This window comes from Hypomesus transpacificus, chromosome 14 (genome assembly GCF_021917145.1).
Source record: "Hypomesus transpacificus isolate Combined female chromosome 14, fHypTra1, whole genome shotgun sequence".
NCBI lineage: Eukaryota > Metazoa > Chordata > Actinopteri > Osmeriformes > Osmeridae > Hypomesus > Hypomesus transpacificus.
In genome coordinates, this window is record NC_061073.1 from 13,658,090 (window position 1) to 13,676,727 (window position 18,638).

Consider the following 18,638-nt stretch of genomic DNA (forward strand, 5'->3'; position numbering starts at 1 on the left):
TTAAGTGGCTGCGGAAATGAACATTTATTTAAATCTATTTTGGTGGTGAGGTTCACTGTATGTATTGGAACCAGGGTCATTTTTCTGCACTTGAACAGTGTTTTTTGGTTAATGAGTATGAGAACTTTGCGGCTTGACTCACTCAGAGTTCAGATTGTTTAAGGTTTGCGGCTTGTGGAGCCTTGCGGCTGGTATAATTGGTCAAACTGGTGATGGATGGCTCAGAACAATGTATGGAAGAAGCATTATATTACTACAGCATGTGCAGAACTGAATGGAAGCCTAGATGAGTAGATAGATGGATGCCTTTATATCTTTTAGTGAGCAGAAGGTTGAGAAGACCATGAGCCATGTGCATGTTCCCCATAACAGCAAGTAGGTTTTCAACTCTGCGGAAACATCCTGCAGTGTTAACAGTCTAATAGCCTGTTGAGATGAAGTATGACCCGACAGACTGAAAGCCTTCCTCTGCCTCGTCCCTCTTCACTGTGCAGAGAGTGGGTGGATACTTTTAGTTGCAGTCAAAACAAGCATTATTCAAATTAGCTCTGTTCGATGACAGCCTCGGACATATTGAACGCTCAACTGTATTTTATTGCCAAAGTCACCCCATAGGGATTTATTACAAAATACTGCTGAGCTTCTGAAGATACAACTTTAATTGACATGTTGTATGAACAACCTCCTCAAGGCACTCCTATGTTTCCATTCAGTAAATAGACTTGCCTGTTATGTTGCCACCATGTTGAGAGTTAAAGGAAATTAGGTCTAAAGAAAGGTGACAACAGTTCTCCCTCCTAGTTTACATCAATGCACCACACTGAGGCTGACAAGCTGCTGAAAAATAAGGGTGACTCAAATTTCACCCTCAAAAGAATGTGCTGGGGCCATGAGTAACTTTGCGGTCCGCCTTGGCATGTTTGGTCTGGCACTTCAGAACTATCATGTAGTGTGCCATTGAGGACCTGGGGCATGTACACCAAAGAAAAGTGCTTAGGGCGTTCCTGCTTTTGGATTGCAAAATGTTATGCCAAAATCTAATAGTAGCACTATAATCAGTCTTACCCCCAGCATTAGCACCAGGTCAGTTTCTCAGGGGTGGTTGGTTGAATTTGGTGTTGCAGTTATTGCTTGATGCTATAGTATAACCACCTGGTAGATTGGCATTATAAACACCTTGTTGAAGTACTGCATGGATGGCCTTCAGATTGGCACTCCCTTTAAATGATGGGAAAATTAAAGGGGTATAACTCATTTCAAATATCAGTCCCCAATTTTAATCAGTTAGGTAGTTGAAAGCCTTTTGTAGTAAAACAATTAGCCTAATGTAAATTTGATGTCTGTTAACAGGGAAATTATTATTGATGTTGGTTGACGTTGTTTCATACAATGTCAAGACATCCGCTGGCAATTCACCAACACTCCAGGTTTCTGTATTTGGGCCTTATGGTTTTGTCATTAAACTCCAGTCAGAAAATGTAATGTGTCCGTCTCTTTTATCAAAACCATAAGTATTGGAGGTAGCAAGCCAAAGCAGGCATTGAGGTATGGTTCAGTTACATAGAGAAATAAATTCAGGGTTCCCAAAAGAGACAAAAAGAACATGAAGACAATTTGGTCAAAGCACCTGAACTCTTAGGGTGTATTCAATGTCACCCCCATTGGCATGTAGTGCCCTCCCAAACTGTGAAGAGTGTCTTTTTGCTATTGCACCTGTGCTGAATTTGCAGGAAAACCCCTATACTGCCCTGAAGGGAAGAGTCGGTCAATTAGAGCAGGGGGCGATCTATGGTCAATCAAACCACCTAGTATGCATTCTCACTGTGAATTAATTAAAATTGATATCCACAGCAAGGCCAATATTTTTAGTTCTGCCACTAAAGGTCGGCGATTTATCATTCAAACATCCTAGGGTTTTATGTGTAGGTACTTTTGGACCTCAAGTCCTGTAGGTTTGATGCTTAGCCAGGGACAATATTGCAGCCTTGCCAAGAGTCCAAGCTGTGAACGCTTGTCTGAGAGTTACCGTAAATCCTTCTGCCTGCACCACTAAGAACCTCAGAAAGCCACAGCCCTGCCTTTTCCCACCCCTGTGGTCCTTAACAGGTAGCCACTGAGACTCCTTAAATGATGATATTCTTGTATGAGAGAGCAATGCAAGGACAGTTGCAGATAAAACTCTTACATGTGGCCCCTAGTTTTTCAAAACTGATTATGGTTAGATTCCATGAAATCCATTTCTCTCAAGTTCAATCTGTTTGATTAGGGGTGATAATGATGAACCAAATTGATTAATTTATTATCTAATTTAATGTTCTATGAATGCTTATTGATTAACAATTAATATATTTAGCATGGCAGTGGCTTAAATTCATAAGCAAACATATTATTTCAGCCATATATGACCAAATTCAATAAAGATTCAGAACTGTTCTGCCATAGACAAATGGTACATAAGTCTGATATTTGACATTTTCTATCAAAGTGTTTCCTTAAATTGCAGATCTACTTGTTCAACCTGCTCTTTTAATTACAAAACATTTGAATGCTATGTAGCCATCTTATCCAAATCATAATAAACCAAATGTTCTACCTTTGAACAGTATCAAAGATTCAAAGAAGACTTCACTTGATTCCTATGGATATATGAAATGCAAAATAAGATGCAAAACAAGAATTTATGTACAAAATATTTGCCTGATCAAGGATACTGAGATGTGCCAGAGTGCCATGGTTCAATACTGCCCCCAACAGGAATTCTCAGCAGGGTCTTGAGGATCACAGACATTGGCTCTCAACTCCTTCTGGGACGAGGAGGGGGTTGATTGAGAGGGGTGAAGGAGACAACACACCCTAGCTGTGTGTGTAACTACACAGTGAGTCCTTTTGCTAGCTGCCTTGCCTTAGGCGACCGCAGGATTGCAGTGTTTGCTTAAAAGCCAGTGCATGAGAGAACGGCAGACCACCGGGAGTTGCCACCCGCCGGGTCCTGGCCAGGATCTGGGGCTCATCTTTGTTGAAAATGGCTTTGGAACCTGCCACATCGCACTGCGCCGAACTATATTTAGCCACAAACTGAAAAACGTCTTCATTCTTAAAAGCTGTTTAGGTTTTCATTGAGAAGGGGGGTGATTTGCAAAGGGAGAAATACGTTATTCTCTTAAATCACCCGTAGTGACATCATTATCATTAAGCTTGCTCTCTAGTCACGTACAAGGTGTACAGTACCAGTCAAAAGTTTGGACACATTTGACTGGTACTGTATATCAGAAGAGAACATTCACATTGACGTTAATTGTAACCTGAAGTGGCTTCCTTCTCCAGACCTTCACCTTCTATACATCCTGTCTCTTATCACACAAAGATGATTGGTTCATGTAACATGTATCAAGAGCAAGTAGAATGATCTTTGTACTGGGGAAAGTTGGAAACTATTTCAGCCTTGATATCAGGTGGGTGCCACTTTGATCCCACTAGGGATCCTGACTTTGCACCACCAAAGACAAAATCAGATTTATAAAGGAGGAACAATCTTCTGCCCATTGTCACAAACTACAGTAGCTTGGAATCAATGTGATTTTTCATTATTACGCCCCTAATTAAATATCAAACATAGAATACATTAAATAAACTAGCAACATACTGTATTTCTATGGAATTAATTTCCGACAATAATTGTAAGAGGATGTTAAAGTGGACCATGTGTGCTGTTCTCATTTGCCCCCTTCATACAGAATGTGCATGGAACAATCTGTCTTTTCATGCCCATGATTTGGTTCAGTGGGTGGTAAGAGTACCACTGTGACTAGGGATAAGGGAGCTAGGAGCTCTTTCCAAGGTGAGTACCTGATGGGAGATGACTATACAGACATCGCCATTACTTTAAGTGCTAGAGTGTCAGCTAACCTGACACTGGCACAAGGAATACTTCATGCCAGATGGAAGCAGCTGTCTTTGAAGTCTTAACAAGCAGACATAGAGAAACAAGCCTTTATTCAGGGTTGAGCACAGGGAAAAAACGATAACTTAGCAAGGTTACCCCAAAGTGTATGTTAAATCCCACATAAGAAAGGAAGGGATAAAGAAGATGGAAGGGGTGGGGAAGGGCAAACATCCAAAGTGGATAAAAAAAACAGTTTGGATGTTGCTGACTGTAATTTTTTATTACGTTCAAAATAGGCAGGAATATAAAACAAAGCAGCGGTTGTCATACTAAAGGGTCCTGCTGCTTAAGAGGTGTCAAATTATTGTACCTCAGCTGGATATATCGGTTTTAAGAGCCAGGGGGTGAGAAAAGATCCAAACCCAGTATACTTTGGCACGTCTGTTTTCTACTATTGGCATGGATGAACAACTCTGTGAAGCTTCTGAGCATTGATAGAGCTCCGTGGATTAGCATAAAGCATCACAAAAAAAATGAAACAATAACAAGTTATTAGAAGAACCGTAGACATGTCAACATATTTGATGCACCTCCAAATTCCCTGAAAAAAAACATTTTGAGGATGGGGCTGAAGGACTCACCCTAACAGAGATGGAATGAAAGTTTTTTGATGTAAGAAAAAAACCCGGAAAATCTGAAAAGCTCTAAGACTGTTTCACAAAGTTCATTATTTGTGTCTCAGATAATTACTGTGCTTTAGACCATTCATGTAAAAGGCTAAGAGACCAGGTGTTGATTTTATATTCAAAGACTGATTATACCCAGAGGTGGACCAAACATGAGAACATGGACAGTGTGCAGTATGAAGAGGTATCAACATGGCACAGAAAACCTGTCAAAAAGATAAGCAATGATCTTCTAACAAAGGCATCCCAAAACAAGACTCCTATTGTAAGCTATGGTTTGACCACCCCCCATTTTTTCCTTCCTTAATTGAAAATTGAGCAGAAGTTCTGCCAAAAATTACAGTGAAAAGCTAAAAACATTTAGGTGTTGGCATGTCCCTCATTCTGGCACTTCTAACTTGTGAGTGCTTGTGAGGTTCTGCTGAATGTCTGCTTTTGATTTATTAGGTAGGGTTAACGACGAGGCTCCAGGACGACGACCTGCCTGAGTGGAAGGATGGTGATCTCAGAACTGGAGGCATCCAGGAGAACAAGGGAATGGGCAGAGGGCATGCCTGTGCCACCAATACATCACATGGGGCTTTTGAGAAGTCTGGCTTTTCCAGTGCCTGTATGGTTGCTGTGTTCAACCATGCGCAGACAAAAACTGAGTTGAGGCAGGTCTGCTAAGGGCCATGGCCAAGTTAAGCACGGAAATATTTATTTCCTGTTAACTCAAGAGTCTGGCAGTCACAGTCACCTGTAAGGTTACCCTCTCAGTTCATCTACAGTCACTCAGTTCACTCACGTCAGTCAGCTTTCATCATCCATGGAATACAACATTTGTGCCTTAAGAAATTCATTAGAAACTCATGTGTTTCCCCATGTACTAGTAAAGTACTTCAGGTAGGTTGCTTGGAGCTTGGTTGTCTCTGTCCCTGCTCGGGGACAGTGGATAGATTTCTGTTTGAGCAACGGCGGTGAATGTGTTTGGCACATGGTAACTTATTGGCACTGGTTATGCTTAGCTTTGCACCAAGGGTCAATGATATCTTGCATTGCTGAAAAGATGAAGTATCTACAGCAGGGGTCCCCAGACCTTTTTCTGCGAGGGACAGATAATTTTCCTTTCTTTAATGTGGGGCCGGGTCGGTCTGTAACAGAAAAAATTACATGGGCCAGAGTATCTACCAGTATTATTGTGGAGATTTTATTATGATTTTAAATTAATTTATTATTCTAGATAAGTTTATTATTTTGTTATGCACCATACATCCGTACATATCAAGGGGTATATAGCCTATTAAAAGAGCATTATTACTATCGTAATGACCTTTTTTCACATTCATTGCTATTGAAATCAAAACATTTACTTACGTATGCATATGAATCAGTGTGATTATATATAATTATAATTGTTTTAAGCCTCTGGCATTGTTCAGAGGGCCGGTCCAAATGCGTGGGCCATGGCTTGGGGCCGTTGTTTGGGGACCCTTGATCTACACAGCATTGAAATCACTGGTCTGGTCATTTTAAGTCCATGCCACCGGGCAGTAGTTTAAAAACAGTATTAGGTTGGCATTGATCTCGGGCGCTAATTAGATATGACTATATTACATGTTGAGAAGTTTTTGGGTCAAAGTAAAGTTTTCCTCTAAATTGCCAAAAATTGTATCCCAAGGGCGGCCTTAGGAAAGTTTTTTGTTTTTACATCACTCAAGACGTAAAAGTGAGCTTACAGTAAAAACCTGTCTGAAACCCAGTGAAGACATGAGCTGTGTTTTCTGTCTTCAACAGCCAAACAAAATATCGAAAGCTCAAATCATAATAATAATGCAAATACTTAACTGGTGGCACTAAAGGGTGTCTGGTGCGCCAAATGGGCATTAGCAGGGGCCAGAAGGGGAGGCTCACTTTCCTGCAGAGAAATGCCTACAACTAAGTGTGTGTGTCCTTTAAGTAGGGTTTGGATTGTCAACTAATGAAAATATACTGTGTGAGCACTACTGAATGGTTGTTCCTAGGCCAGGACACACAAATCTCTTCAGGCTGTGAAATGCTGCGTGTCCGCATCCTACACTCTCTCTGGCACAGGAAACTGCAAAAGGTCTGATCTTAATTAGTTTGGCAGTTATGAATAACATCCTTTGAGGATTAGAGATTGTTGTTTTTGGTTTGTGTAGGTAAAATATCCCACTAGTTTAGTACAGTGTTGAAACACCCACAGTGACATGAATATTCAAAAAGAGGCCCATTAAATCACAATGATGAATTGATCTTCCAAAAATAATGACAAAAACATCACTGGAAGTCCACTGTAACATGGTACTCTCTTCAGATTAAAATCTTAAGAAATGCTGGTAGATATTATTTATATTATAAAGTTTGTACATAGACTATAATAGGTTAAGTTAACATTGAATAGCCCGATTTAACAATAAACGTTCATGCATATACAGTTGGCTTTGCATCGTTTGTCAAAGTGATTCTTAAATTTCATTCTCAAATAATTACAAAGTCCACTTTGATCATTTTTCAGAGGGCATGACTGTTATTCTTAAAGAGGCACTTTTTATGATTCTTGGCTGATGGTGTATTTTCTGTGTAAATTACATACAAAGAAACCTTAAGAGGTGTTTCTCAAGGGCTCAACAGTTTTACGCTTACACCTCATTGGCCCACCATGGAAAACATGTACTGTACTTCAAGTACTATGTTTAGTGTGGTTTGAGGCTGAGGTGGTGGTATCCATTGCTCGGTTTATCCAGCAGCATCTCAGAAAGCCTCAAAGAGGTCTGGGGACAGGTAGAGGGGCTGTGCCACCTCAAACCACAACCACCATGGCAATTTAGGGCACTAGCCGCATAGTTCTTGCCTGGCTTGCCCAAAGATCCGAGCAAGAATCACGGGGACATCTATTCAACTGTGCCTTTTCTCAAGGAAAAGTTAAGCTGGAACATATGCTGTGACATCCCATACATTCCAAGCCATGTAATATAATTGTGTATGTATTCTTTCATGTATCAGATGACAGACTTTCATGTCTTAAATGTTTAGAAGAGGGTATAGTGCCATCTCAGTATGTTACATTTTCTCAATAAATGCTGAGTATGTAATGTCAACCCTGTTATAGACACTTACATAATAGTTTTAAATAGATTTCAATACATATTTATGATGAGTCCAACACACAGTATGTTATATGTAAGTTGCCCCTTCTTATAGTTTATTCAACAATGCTGAATTGAAACATTGACTCAAACATGTTGAGACAATGTTATTCAATCATATAGAATAACATGATCCAGGATGGGGATTTAAGTTGCTTTTTTGTATGTTTAATAGTCATTCATAAAATGTTGATGCTTTAAATGTAATAGATTTTGGATGTAGATGTAGATTAGGACCACCAACTCCACACTTCTACAGCAGCTATGGTAGAATAACACTGCCATCTTCTGATACTAGTTGAGCATAGTTATAACTGGTGACATTAAATAATTTAAAATGTCAATAAAAACAACATTCACATATAATAGGCCTAGAATATTATTTGCTGGTTGCTTTATGAAGCCAGATTTTGCGTTGACTACCAAAATGATAGGGCCTCCTGAAAACATTTTTGCAGAATATTGATTGAAATATCTTATACTTTAAGTGAGTTGTTTATTCACGTTATTGTCTGTCTTTTCCAATATGAAATAAAACACGGTTTTATTTTAAGTAGCCTAATCTGGTTTTGCCAGAAAAATCGACCGAGGGTTCTTTGAACCTTAAAGTTTGAGGCGGGCCCTAACGTTCCATTCAGAACAAACCAATCAGCCCCGAGTTTCTTGGCAGACTGCATCCAATACGGCGCTTCCTTATTGTAGAGTTTTACGTTCCTACCGCGGACCACTGGGTACGGATGCAAGATAACTAGCTTGAAAATTACTTAATTACTTTCAAATGCCACTACAATTTTTTAAAATGAAACACAACATGATTGTGCGTATTTATTTCTGTTAAACAGTCGTAACTTTAGGTTGACTGTTGATTTAAGTATCCGGTGGATAGCATAATATTAAATATAGCTAGTTGGCTAACTAAATAGCACTAGCTGGGTCGCTAAATCTACTTTTCCGTCAGTCTCTGTTTGGCAAAAACCTTTCATTAACACGTTTTTCGGTATGGCAGAATTCCTTGAAGATCCGTCAGTTCTAACAAAGGATAAACTCAAAAGTGAGCTTATGGCCAACAATGTGTCCCTTCCCAGTGAAGACCATAGAAAAGAAGTCTATGTCCAATTGTATCTGAAAAAGTTGACCGTATTGAACAAAAAGAGTTCACCACCAGACACATTTTCTAGTGATAAAGAACTGCCTGCTACGGTGGTTTCCAACAAAAGTCGAACAGGCAGGGTGAGTTCGTTTTACCCCTAAATGCATTTGAAGTAGTTTTAAATTAGAAGACATTGTCCATAAAAATGGCAACCGGCCTTTCCATTTAAAGCAAATGCTTGGTGCAAGGTTCACTTTGGCATTCAGTAGTATATCATCTGTATACAAATACACTTTAGCTGTAGATAAATAATCACATTCACTCCTATAATGCATTTACAGAAAGCAACAAGAAAGACTGATAAGCCTGCCTCTGAAGAGGTAGAAGTCACAGATCTGACGGATGAAGGCTTGAAAGACCAGCTGATGAAGCATGGGATAGATGCTGGACCCATTGTAGGTGAGTCAAGAGGGAAAATATTCCAGTCGTATTAGGTCATCTGTGTGAGAAAGTAGTATTGACATCCAATAGCATTATGCTTTCATTTTTTCCAAGGAAATATTTACCCTCTTGAACTCCCTCTTCTCCCCTCAGCCTCCACTCGGAAAGTTTATGAGAAAAAACTAACAAAGCTGCTGGACCAGTCTGCACTTGAGATGACACCCAGCCTACCCGAGACTGCTAGTGCACTTACAGAGGCATCCAAAGCTGACAGTCCTCAGAATGGCAACACACACTCAGACCATTACAGTGACAAGGAAGATGGTAAGCTCAGACCATTGATTGACATACACCAACAATTAGATGTACCTGATAAACGTGTTCTGTATACAGTGTTGTGGAGTAACGAAATACATGTACCGGCGTTACGTATTCAGAATCCAAATTATGAGTAACTGTATTCCATTACAATTTCAATAGTTGGTATTTAGAATACAGTTACATTGTTGAAATCAATGGATTACATGACGATACTCAGTGTATTCACTCTCTAAATAAATTAAGGCAACTCCATACATTTCCCAGAAGCCCCAATATGAAAATGACAAAATTTGCTATTTGTGAGATCAGTCACAAACAGAAGGGCAGGAATGTGTTTCTATCTTGGAAATTCAAACAGCATATCACATTAAAGAAAGAGAAAAGAGAGCGAAATATAATTTTGCAGTGCAACCTCCTTTCAGCATCCAAAGACTCCACCTCCAACCTGCAGAACCATCTTAAAGTAAGTATTTTATTTATTTATTTTTGCCAGGGGTAGTCGTCTGCTGTAGTTTTACTGGTCACCTTGCTATTTTATCAAGGCCGTAACCATGGAGTCAACATTGGGGGGGACAAAATAAAATGTTTATGATGATTTCGGCCAGCTTGCGTGGTTGCCTGTTGTAGCTTAGCACATTTATATTTGTATTCATATTTTTATATCAATATATTGGGGGGGACATTTTGACCAGATTTTAATATGGGGGGGGGGGATGTGTCCCCCCACTATATGTTATGATTACGGCCTTGTATTTTTTTGTTGTATCAGGTAGCCTAGCTTACCTGCTTAGTTGACGTGTGACTTTATATTCTCCTATGTGCATAGTATAACATAGTATGTTGAATAGCCTAGGTGGTAGTAGACTTCACACATTACATTTAAAACAGATGATTATTGATGAGTATGCGTAATGATTACTGTCAAGTGTAATGTCACCATCAGCACCTCTAGGATGTTGTATTTACAATAGTCCTCTTTATTCTTCCCAGCATAAAACAATTTCATTGTTATTAATTTGTGCTCTTTCTGTCTTTCTTTTATTTTAGAGGAAACATTCCAGTATCTTGCAAAGAGCAGAAATGGCATCAGATGATGGTGGTGAACGAAGTGCCATGCCCACCACACCACCTCTCAAACAAGCAACACTCAGCACCTCAGCAATCACCAAAATGAAAGTAAACTCCTTGGTTCTTGAGTTCATAATTGCAGATATGCAGCCCTTTTCATTAGTGGAGAGTGCCCCATTCCGTGAGATGATTGAAGGAATTAGTGGGGGTAGGTCACCCATGTGCAGAAAAACATTGATGCTGCGCATTGAAAGGGAATATCAAAATATGAAAGAGGCACTTACTGAAACTCTTCAGGATGTTCAAACCGTGTGCACAACAGCAGACATATGGACGTCTCATTATGGGAGTTTCATGGGAATCACATGTCACTGGATCGAGCCAGAGACATTAGATCGAAAGTCTGCTGCCTTGGCATGTGAAAGGATATGGGGCCGCCACACCCATGATGTAATTGCTGCGAAAATTAGTCAGATTCATGCAGAATTCCAGATCCAAGGCAAAGTCAGTGCCACAGTCACTGACAATGGTAGCAATTTCGTTAAGGCATTCAATGAATATGGAGGGTGTGAAATGGATGATGAGATGGATAGCACAGATGATGTGCAGTTTGCTGATGTATCTGCAGTTCTTCAGGAGGAGGAAGAGGAGCTAAACCTTCTTTTGCCACCTCACCATCGATGTGCCGCGCATACTTTGAATCTTGTTGCCACGACTGATCTTGACAAAGTTGCCTCACAGGGTGTTTCTCGAAAATTGTACAGAAGTTCAATGTCAAAATGTGCTGCAATCTGGAATAAGGCTCATCGCTCATCAGGTGCTGCTGATGCAATTGCGGAAATTGCCCAAATGAGATGTTTGATACCTTCAGTGACTAGGTGGAGCTCAGAGTATCATGCAGTCGAGAAGTTAATGAGTCTCACTGAGAGTCAGCTCAAGGGAATCTGTGACCAGCTGAAAGTGGCCAAACTGCATCCTCAAGAGACAATGTTTCTAAAAGAGTACACAGCCATTCTGAAACCTCTTGCCTACTCAATCAAGCTGCTCCAGGGAGAAAATAGCTGTTACTTTGGATACATAGTTCCTACCATTCTCAGCCTGAAAGCCAAGTTAGCTGAAAAGTTGACCCAAGTGCAGTTCTCAACCCACATCCTCTCAGCTGTTATAAAAGCCATTGACACTCGATTTGGGCAGGTGTTGGCCTCCCACGAGGCAAGGCTGGCGGCTTGCACCATCCCAAGGTTTCGACTGTGGTGGCTTGCTGATGAAGAGAGGGGAGCCATGAAAACAGCAATGGTCCAAGAGACTCGTCTTCTTCATACAGAGCCATCTGAGGATGCCGGCACCACTGGAAAGGTCGCAGTTGGAGGAAATCCAGAAGACGATGACAACTTCTTTGCTTTTGAAACAGCACAGATGACAAGTTCATCAGCGGAGGAAGAGGTGCAGAGGTATCTCCAGGATCCAGACAAGTCATTGGCTTCATTGAAGAGGTATCCAATGATCAGAGCCCTCTTCTTAAAGTACAATACTACTCTGCCATCAAGTGCTTCTGTCGAGCGGCTTTTTAGCCAGGGAGGACTTATTTTCACTCCACATTGTAACAAAATGACAGATAAGCACTTTGAGCAGGCTATCCTGCTGCGATACAACCGACTTTACTGGAGTGTTGACATGTAGAGTAGGTGGGTCAAATATGTAGGTACGTGGCTCAAAACATATTGGTCCTTAAGTTCACAGGCATTCAACCAATTGTTGTCTTTTTCTCACCTTACATTCATATAAAATCAACACCTTACATTCCTACTGCAAATGTTTGCAAAAAAATAGTTTTTCACCCTATGTTATGTACAACCTTGACATTTTGGATAGTTTTTTGCTGCTAGCCTTTGTTACATTATCAAAAAGTAATGTTGTTTTTTCAATATAACATTGTTTGGTGTGGGTAAAATTATATTTGGTGGCAAAGTTAAAAAAATATATATATTTTGCCATCATCACATTCAGTTTGAGTTTCTGTTTTATTTTGATGGACCGTTATTAGTGTGTCATTCTTAATGAAAGAACAATAAACAATAATTCCTTTTAACTGATTTAACAACTTGTACGCTTGTACTACTTGAACTCGCTGTATATTATATTATTGTTGCTTGCTTTCCTACAGGTGCAGTCTTGCACTTTTGAGGTTCATGTTGTTTAACTTGTAATTTGTTTAACTACATGCTTTTAATGTTTTTTCCTATTGCCACTGATTTGCTTTTCACAATGTATACTTCATGTTTTGGCTACCCGCAAAGTTTTTGGGGCTATCTTGTTGTTCATGATCATTGACCTATGCACTTTTAGTAAAGCTCTCTCTTGGAAGTCGCTTTGGATAAAAGCGTCTGCTAAATGAATAAATGTAAATGTGATTATAGTCAGCTGTAACAAATTACATTTTTATGGAATGTTTCTTATCATCCTGTTATGTTTTCATCCTGTAAAATTAGGAAAGGGGTAAGGGAAAATGCAGGTTTCCTTCTGGTGCTTTTTATTTTAAGATGATAAGTTCCTATGCACTTAATCGCTTAGTGAAAAAAAACGATACATGTAATGGCAAATTCTGTACAGAAACAGAATATTTTGTTTGTCTATTTTCCCACTTTTAACAGCTGAGTAAATAAACTCAAAAGGTAAAATTGGTAAATTCTTCTCTTTTTTTAACCAAGCAAAACATATTTTGCATAAACATACCCCTTATAGTCTTTGTTCCTCTACAGCAAATCATAATATATTGCACTTTCACGGAGACTTGGGTCGAACACATTCAGCCAGTTGGAACAGAAGAACACCCCAGAATAGGCCTGTTTAGTAAGCAGAATTTGATGGCCGCATTCCTACAGTACAATTCAATGTGGAAGTAATCCAAGTATTCAGAATACGTTACTCCGATTGAGTAATGTAACGGACTACGTCACAAATTACATTTTTGGGCGTGCATTCTGTAACGGAATACGTTTTAAAAGTATCATTCCCAACACTGTCTATAATTGTATCTGGATTTTGCCTTCATTCTTAATTTGAATGCCTATTTGTCAGAGGCGATAACAGTTCCTGAGTCAGAGCCTGTTCCTATTGTGGAGAAGCCTGTAAGAATCAGAAGCAAGACTCCCGTCTCTGTTCGGACCAGTAGCGGACGACACAATAAGGTGAGGGTCGTTCCGGCACTACTTGACCAAGTTTCTGACAAATGGCCCCCTCAAAAGTGTTTCAGGTAAAATATTTTAATTATAATGGGGGTTGTTTACAGGTGGAGGGTAAGCAAGCAGCTGGTGACCAGACCACCAGACCAGATTTCAATACATATTTATGATGAGTCCAACACACAGCAAGCTGCCCCTTGTTATAGTATATTCAACAATGTTGAATTGAAACAAACATGTTGAGACAATGTTACTCAACCATATAGAATAACATGATCCATGATGGGGATTTGAGTTGCGTTCTTGTAATAATAATGTGCATATTTGCATGTTTAATAGATCATTCTTAAAATGATGATGTTCCAAATCTAATAGGATTTTGGATGTAGATGTTTTAATAAGGACCACCAACTCCACACTTCCACAGCAGCTATGGTAGATTAACACTGCCATCTTCTGATATGAGTTGAACATAGTTACTCTAAATTTCATTAAAAACAACATTCACATATAATAGGCCTAGAATATGATTTGCTGGTTGCTTAATGAAGACAGATTTGACAAGGTTGGCTACCAAAATGACAGGGCTTTCTGAAAACAAATTGCAGAATATTGATCGAAATATATAATACTTTAAGTGAGTTGTTTATTCACGTTATTGTCTGTCTTTTCGAAAATGAATCAAACACGGTTTTTATTTTAAGCAGCCTAATCTGGTTTTGCCAGAAATATCGACCGGGGGTTCTTTGTGGCGGGCCCTGACGTTCCATTCAGAACAAACCAATCAGCCCCGGGTTTCTTGGCAGACTGCATCCAATACGGCGCTTCCTTATTGTGGAGTTGCATGTTCCGACCGCGGACCACTGGATACGGATGCTAAATAACTAGCTTGAAAATTACTTAATTACTTTCAAATACCAATACAATTGTTTAAATGAAACAAAACATTGTTGTGCTTATTTATGTCTGTTAAACAGTCGTAACGCTAGGTTGACTGTTGAGCTAAGTATCCGGTGAATAGCATAATATTAAATATAGTTGGCTAACTAAATAGCACTAGCTGGCTCGCTAAATCGGCGCCTGGCGCGTTCTCTGTTTGGCAACATTATTTCATTAACACGTTTTCGGTATGGCAGAATTCCTTGAAGATCCGTCAGTTCTTACAAAGGATAAGCTCAAAAGTGAGCTTACGGCCAACAATGTGACCCTGCCCAGTGGAGAACATAAAAAAGAAGTCTATGTCCAGTTGTATCGGAAAACGTTGACCGTATTGAACAAAAAGAGTTCGCCGCCAGACACATTTTCTAGTGACGAAGAACTGCCTGCTCCGGTCTCCAACAAAAGTCGATCAGGGAGGGTGAGTTCGTTTTACCCCGAAATGCATTTTAAGTAGTTTAAAGTAGAATACATGGTTCATAAAATTGTAGTTGTGCATGAAATTATAATAATTGTACGTACAATTAACAATGTCAACCGGCCTTTCCATTTAAAGCAAACGCTTGGTGCAAGGTTCACATTCAGTATTATAACATCTGTAAACAAATACGCTTTTGCTGTAGATACTCACATTCACTCCTATAATGCATTTACAGAAAGCAACAAGAAAGACTGATAAGCCTGCCTCTGAAGAGGTAGAAGTCACAGATCTGACGGATGAAGGCTTGAAAGACCAGCTGATGAAGCATGGGATAGATGCCGGACCCATTGTAGGTGAGTCAAGAGGGAAAATATTCAAGTCGTATTAGGTCATCTGTGTGAGAAAGTAGTATTGACATCCAATAGCATTATGCTTTCATTTTTTCCAAGGAAATATTTACCCTCTTGAACTCCCTCTTCTCCCCTCAGCCTCCACTCGGAAAGTTTATGAGAATAAACTAACAAAGTTGCTGGACCAGTCTGCACTCGAGATGACACCCAGCCTACCCGAGACTGCTAGTGCACTTACAGAGGCATCCAAAGCTGACAGTCCTCAGAATGGCAACACACACTCAGACCATTACAGTGACAAGGAAGATGGTAAGCTCAGACCATTGACCGACATACACCAACAATTAGCTCTACCTGATAAACGTGTTCTGTATAAATTGATCTGGATTTGATCTGGACAGAGCCTGTTCCTATTGTGGAGAAGCCTGTAAGAAGCAGAGGCAAGACTCCTGTCACTTTGCGGACCAGTAGCAGACGACACAGTAAGGTGAGGGTCGTTCCGGCACTACTTTACCAAGTTTCTGACAAATGGCCCCTTCAAAAGTGTTTTCAGGTAAAATACCTTAATTATAATGGGGGTTGTTTACAGGTGGAGGGGAAGCAAGCAGCTGGTGACCAGACCCCCAAGAAAAGCGCTGAGAATGTGGTTGAAGATATACTTGCTAATGAGCTCAGTACACCCATAGGAATCGGGTAAGTCAGTCCTTGACTACACACTTTGTCTACAGAGGAGCTTTCTTTGAATTGTAACATACAATTCTGACTAAAAATAAGTTAACATCCAGTGGTTGACAGAGGTAGGAACACCCCATTCACACTATAAACAGGGGTTTGACCCTGTACATTTGAAGTTGATTTAAGAAGTCAGGAGGCCCATTTATACTAAACCCAGAACACAATTTACTACTGTGTTGTTTCTGTTGATATACTTCCTTAGCAGACAAGTATGGCATGTTTGAAGTTTAACCATGTCAGATACTGGTTCAATCAACTTCTTGACCCAAATTGTCTATACGTGTGGGTGAAGTCTGAAGATGATACAATGAGACCAGTTTGATCTTTTATTAGGGGTGTAAAAGAGATAAGGATCATGAACATAATCTGCTTTGCTTCTTTCATCAGTGCCACCTGTCGACGACCTATTCGAGGCGCAGCGGGTCGACCAGTTAAGCCTGGTGACTACTGGCTAGATGAGTCCCTGCTACATAACGTGCTCACTAAGAGCCACTCAGAGGGTCTATCAAATGCTGCAGGCCCAGGGAAGACCCCAGCCCGACGAGGCTTTGTCTCTGTGCTGCTGAGGCTGCTGGTGCTCATTGTGGTGGCCGGGTCTATTTACTACGCCTACGAGAACCTAGACACAGAGCAAATCAATTCCCTTAAAGGCCTGCTTGACAGGGTGGCCACCCCCCTGGGCATCGGCAGTGAGAGTGCCGCAAAGAGTGGCGGCAAGTAAGGCGTCATACCACCTCACCCTCCCCGTGTCACCATATACCTTCTACCTGCTTCTTTTCACCACACCTTTGCTATCCTCCTCTAATTAAGCTCTGCTTTTTATACTATCCTCTGATTAAGCTCTGCTTTTTATACCTGGTTAACCCTTTTGAGGACAGACCTGGGATTGAGAAGGGTAGATTTTCTCCCCATTTTGTTCCTACTTCACTTGCGTGTGGTAGAAGGAAGTTGCTTGACCCAACAGCAGGAGCACCTGAAAAACACAGTCTCATGAGAATGTGGAGTGTTTGTCTTTGTGTGTATACTGTATATGTAGAACTCAATGTGAATTGGAAAGGACAGTGTCCGTGCATGGTTGTAGTTAAGGACTAGTTTTCTAATGGTCTGTGACAGGCGTTTTTCTGACGGTGAAGTGTCTGCATACTGTTGGCACTTGTTTCCTTCCTGTTTTATAGCACAAGAAAAAAATGCTAATAATGACAAAGGTTTCACTGTGTGTTAATGTATGATTAGATGTAGAATCATTTCAGATTTTCTTTAAACAGTGCTCAGGTCTAATTGGACAATTTCTCTACACACTTGACTTTTCTTTTGGACAGGTGCGTACTGTAGGAGAAAAACACCAATCGATACCTTTTTAAAAGTATAAAAACAGAACAATTGTCTTATAAACTACTTTATAACCAATTTCTGCAATGTAGAACTTAAACATTCATCAGGCATCAATGGTCAGGGGTTGGAGCCTATTTTTGTCTAAATTTAAAGTGATTGGTGTTCTGATTTAATGGTGTCAAATCAGGTCTTATAATTGAATGAGGATGCTGTCTATTTTCAAGCTAAAAACACAATAGGTGTTACTGCTTATGTTCATCAGTTAATACTGATGGTGATTATGATGTTATGCTCTTAAATTTAGAGTTTTAACTGCAGTCTAGTTGGTTTGGCATGGCATCAAACTGGCTCATTGCCCCTGATTTTACTCATCCCAATGTAACTGAGTTGACTTGTTTTGGTGCTGTTGTGCTAAATGAAGAACCTGATCATTCAGTCCCATCACTGGCACTGGATGTTTTAATTAGTTCCCCCATACAGTCCTATTCCTATTGTTCCATGTATACTGAATTAATCTGTAACAGACAGCACTGAGTTGTGGTCCAATAGTTCTACTTAATCTGGTCAGTGACCAATAAAATCTGAGTTTTGACACTAATGTTTAGACTTCATTTAGAGTCTAAACATTAGAGAAATAAATGGCATTGACTATACTCAGTTAAATAATATGAAATATGGTTTTATACTTATGATTCAATACAAAGACTAGAAGGGAGACTTGTGTATTTGAGTACACCAATGGCAAAATTTACTTTGGCACTGTTCAAATTTAACTGTAACTCTTTTCTCATCTGAAGTGATTAAAAAACATTTTTTGCTAAATAAATATGTAAAAGAAATATGTTCAAATGTGTCATTAACTTCTTATCACCTGTATTACCAGCATATCTTCTAAAGAAATTAACTTCAAATCAGACTATCAAACTTTGTCATGTATATAGATAAATGAATGCAACTGTGGTGGATGTGTTTTATTTATAATGTAGACTATATGTTATTAAATAAATGTGATAAGAGTTCATTGTGTCTTTCTTGTTGAGACTT

The 18,638-nt window shown here is 39.8% G+C and overlaps 2 protein-coding genes across 2 annotated transcripts; both read left to right on the forward strand.

Annotated features, from left to right (window-relative positions):
• Positions 1–8,408: 8,408 nt before the first annotated feature.
• LOC124476641 lies at positions 8,409–12,844 on the forward strand. Its single transcript, XM_047033898.1, has 5 exons — positions 8,409–8,948; positions 9,150–9,267; positions 9,403–9,573; positions 9,993–10,033; positions 10,618–12,844. Exons 1-5 carry the CDS (start codon positions 8,718–8,720, stop codon positions 12,316–12,318), a joined length of 2,262 nt encoding a protein of 753 aa, XP_046889854.1. The 5' UTR covers positions 8,409–8,717; the 3' UTR covers positions 12,319–12,844.
• A 1,795-nt stretch (positions 12,845–14,639) lies between these two features.
• tmpob (thymopoietin b) lies at positions 14,640–18,613 on the forward strand. Its single transcript, XM_047033899.1, has 6 exons — positions 14,640–15,177; positions 15,413–15,530; positions 15,666–15,836; positions 15,929–16,014; positions 16,117–16,220; positions 16,650–18,613. Exons 1-6 carry the CDS (start codon positions 14,950–14,952, stop codon positions 16,981–16,983), a joined length of 1,041 nt encoding a protein of 346 aa, XP_046889855.1. The 5' UTR covers positions 14,640–14,949; the 3' UTR covers positions 16,984–18,613.
• Positions 18,614–18,638: the final 25 nt, after the last annotated feature.